Source organism: Nematolebias whitei, chromosome 19 (genome assembly GCF_014905685.2).
Source record: "Nematolebias whitei isolate Nwh7 chromosome 19, NemWhi1, whole genome shotgun sequence".
Lineage (NCBI taxonomy): Eukaryota > Metazoa > Chordata > Actinopteri > Cyprinodontiformes > Rivulidae > Nematolebias > Nematolebias whitei.
The window spans coordinates 26,755,238-26,758,504 of NC_056516.1; the positions used below are offsets into that span (position 1 = coordinate 26,755,238).

The following is a 3,267-nucleotide window of genomic DNA, read 5'->3' on the forward strand; positions in this document are numbered from 1 at the left end:
TTGTTTTAACATCATCACATGGCCATGTAACAGGGTTGTTCCATCCTGGTCCTTGAGGGCCACTTCCTGCATGTTGGGCTTGTTTCTCTGCACCAACACACATGATTTAATGGTTGCATTACCTCTTAATGTTCTACAGAAGCCTGTTAATCACCCATTGATTCAAATCAGGCATGCTGGAGCAGAAAAATATCTAAAACATGCAGGATGGTGGCCCTCAAGGACAAGAACGGTACTACCCTACCATGCAATCTCACAGAAAGTCTTAAAAACACCCGACTTCATACCTGGACATTTCTCAACCGGTGTGTTTGTTTTTATTTCCCTGTTGTTAGACTCATGGCTGTGGAAGATGAGCTGAGAGGGGGTGCCATTCCAGATATTAAGCCTCGAATCCTCACAGACCAGGTTTGTGCCTGTGTCTACATCTTTTATCCATCCCTATCCGCTGAACCAGTCATGTCCTAAATCCGTTTGCTTTCACTCTTGCATCACATCCAGAGCTTTTTCGCCAAAGCAGCGCAGGCTGGGAAGTTCGCAGGCTTTCATATACGTCAGCTACTGCCATCTTTTTGTCGCATTTGATAACATTTCACCACATTCTGCACACACCTGGGGGGTGGGATGATGATGGCAATAAACAAAAACACAATCAGCTGATGCGAGTTAGTCATTTCACCTACAAAATTAGACATTATTTACCTAAAAATTATTATTATTCCATAGAATGCATTCATTATTGGAGGATTGTGACTCACCAGCAGCATCAGTGAAATTCAGCTCCATGAATGCTCCATGTGGGCTGAACATGACGCAGGTGAAGAGGCTGCTTGCTCTGAAATAACTCAGGAGAAACATTTGCTATTACTTGAAATACACCGTCACTCCTTTTCCCCCCCCCCAGTACTCGGTATTATCGAAACTGTGTCCAAAAGCCGACCAGATATAGAAACGTTTCAACATTAGGTCTGCTGTGAGATTGTTTTTAATACACCAGACATCTAAAATCAATGAGGCATGATGGGAAAATTTGTCTAAACTGTTCTATTTCATTGGTGTGGTAGTTTAATTACAGCTTTGCAAGAAAAGTAAACTTTGGATGAAACTGTCCTGATTAACTCCCGTTTTCTCATGTTTTTCTTCAGGGAACCAAATGTTCTAGGAATCTTCTAAAGCGGTTTTGATCAGTGGTTCTCTGGGGTTTCTCAAGGTCTGTCAAAGTTTCTCGTTGAGCTTTGATTTTTAAAAAATGAAGTCCTTGAACTTGAATAATGCGGAGTCTTTTTGCTTTTAGCCAATCAACACTGATCTATGAATTGTTCAAACATAAAATATGTTCCTAACTCACACCTAGAGACAATTTAGAGTTACCAATCAGTCTAACGTGCATGTTTTTGGTCTGTGGGAGGAAACCGGAGTACCCGGAGAAAACTCACGCATGCACAGAGAGAACACGCACACTCCACCTAGAGAGCCTCCCCAGCCGGGATTCGATCTGGTGACCTTCTCGCTGAGAGGCGACAGTGCCAACTGAGCCACCGTGCCTTTAAAATGTCAAAAGTTTTCTGGCCTTTGTAACAACTCTTTCTCAAAAACCACATTACATTATTAAAATAACAGTGTCCCACAAAAGTCTAAAGGTTTTCTTTCAAACCAGTAGGTCATTTTTGAGAGAGAAAAGTTGTTTCACGGGCCTGAAAAACATTGAGAAAAACTAGCACTTGTCATTAGCCTAGCTAGGACGAATCACTTTTGCTGTTTGTTTCATACTCTGTGCTTTAAGACTGATGTTACAGCTGATATATACTAACTATTGACATACATTTGACAGAACATTACATTAAAAATGACAAAATTATCACTTTAAGCAGTTAACGGCTAATAATGGATTCCTCGTTAAGTCGTATGTTTGGTTCAGGCACAACATTGGCTCGTTCCTTGAGTTAGAGAGTGAATGGTTGTTTGTCTCATTTGTCTCTGTGTCCCTGTGATGGACTGGAGACCTGTCCAGGGCGCCTCCCACCTCTCACACAGTGACTGCTGGATATTCGCACCAATGACCCCTCGGCCCGAAAAAGACGAAGCAGTTAAAGATAATAGATGGATGGATAATGATTTTTCTTTCTATTTTAACAAACAAATTCCAAGGATTAACTAGTCTGACAGGCATACCATATTTTTCGGACTATCAGGCACACTTAAAATCCTTTAATTATCTCAAAAATTGACGGTGAGTCTTATAATCAGGTGCACCTTATGTATTAATTCTGGTTGTACTTATTGACCTTGAAACAATTTTATGTGGTTATTGTGAATGAGTTGAATAAAGTTTGACTTATCTGACTGTTTTGTTTGCTTAATGCACATTATGTATGAAAACAGACCCATTCACTGATATTGCAGTTTATAATCCGGTGCGCCTTATAGTCCGAAAAATACGGGACTTTATGGCTTATCTGTCATTAACATAGCGTAGGTGGTATTTTCTTCCTTAAAATATTTTTGTGTCCAGGTCTATGGTATACAGTGACTTAAACATATTGAGAACCCGGAGGACAAGAGAAAAAACAGGGAGGCTTAAATTATTATGAAAAATACAGATATGTAAAAAAAAAAAAAAAAAAAAAAAAAAAACCTCCAATAAAGTTCTAACAGCCTGAACTCTGCAGCTCATAGCTCTTTGGGAATCACTTTGTTCATGATGTAATTTTAGTTTATACCTTTCAAATTGTTATTATTTTTTATTTTACTTTTGGAGTTTATTTAAAGAGTGAAAAATTTGCATAACTGTAAAACCTCTAGAAACCCCAAGAAACATTGTTTAAAACCACTTTTAAAATGACAAAGCCTACTTTTAATTTACATAAATAAAATGAAGAATAGCTCAAATTTTATAGGACTTATTTGTCAAAATGTGTTTTTCATTTGATATTATTGATGAAGTTTTAAAGTTTGACATTTTCCCTTTTTTTCCAACATTTTTAATAGCTCAGATTCTTAATTTTTTTTTTTTTTTTTTTATTGTGTCCACCTGTTTACATCTCTCCCTAGTTGTCACTGAAATTAACACATAGTTTGAAACCCTCACTAGTGCTCCAATATTTAGTACTATTTGGTAACTTTAAATCATAACATATTTAAGTATATTTAAATATGTTCATCTTCACATCATTTTGTTGGCTTTTCACATCCTGCCACATCATTTTGTCTTCGCTGTGATTAAATTAACCGAACCCACTTCAGAAATTAGGTAGAACTAATGTGAAC

The 3,267-nt window shown here is 37.6% G+C and overlaps 1 protein-coding gene across 1 annotated transcript in view; it reads left to right on the plus strand.

Annotated features, from left to right (window-relative positions):
* Positions 1-1,162, plus strand: part of LOC119425450 (ras/Rap GTPase-activating protein SynGAP) — a 37,131-nt gene extending 35,969 nt beyond the window's left edge. Inside the window, exons 18-20 of the mRNA XM_037692977.1 lie at positions 336-408; positions 502-553; positions 1,146-1,162. Of these exons, the coding sequence (XP_037548905.1) occupies positions 336-408; positions 502-553; positions 1,146-1,162 (142 nt within the window). The remainder of the gene's footprint in view (positions 1-335; positions 409-501; positions 554-1,145) is intronic.
* Positions 1,163-3,267: the final 2,105 nt, after the last annotated feature.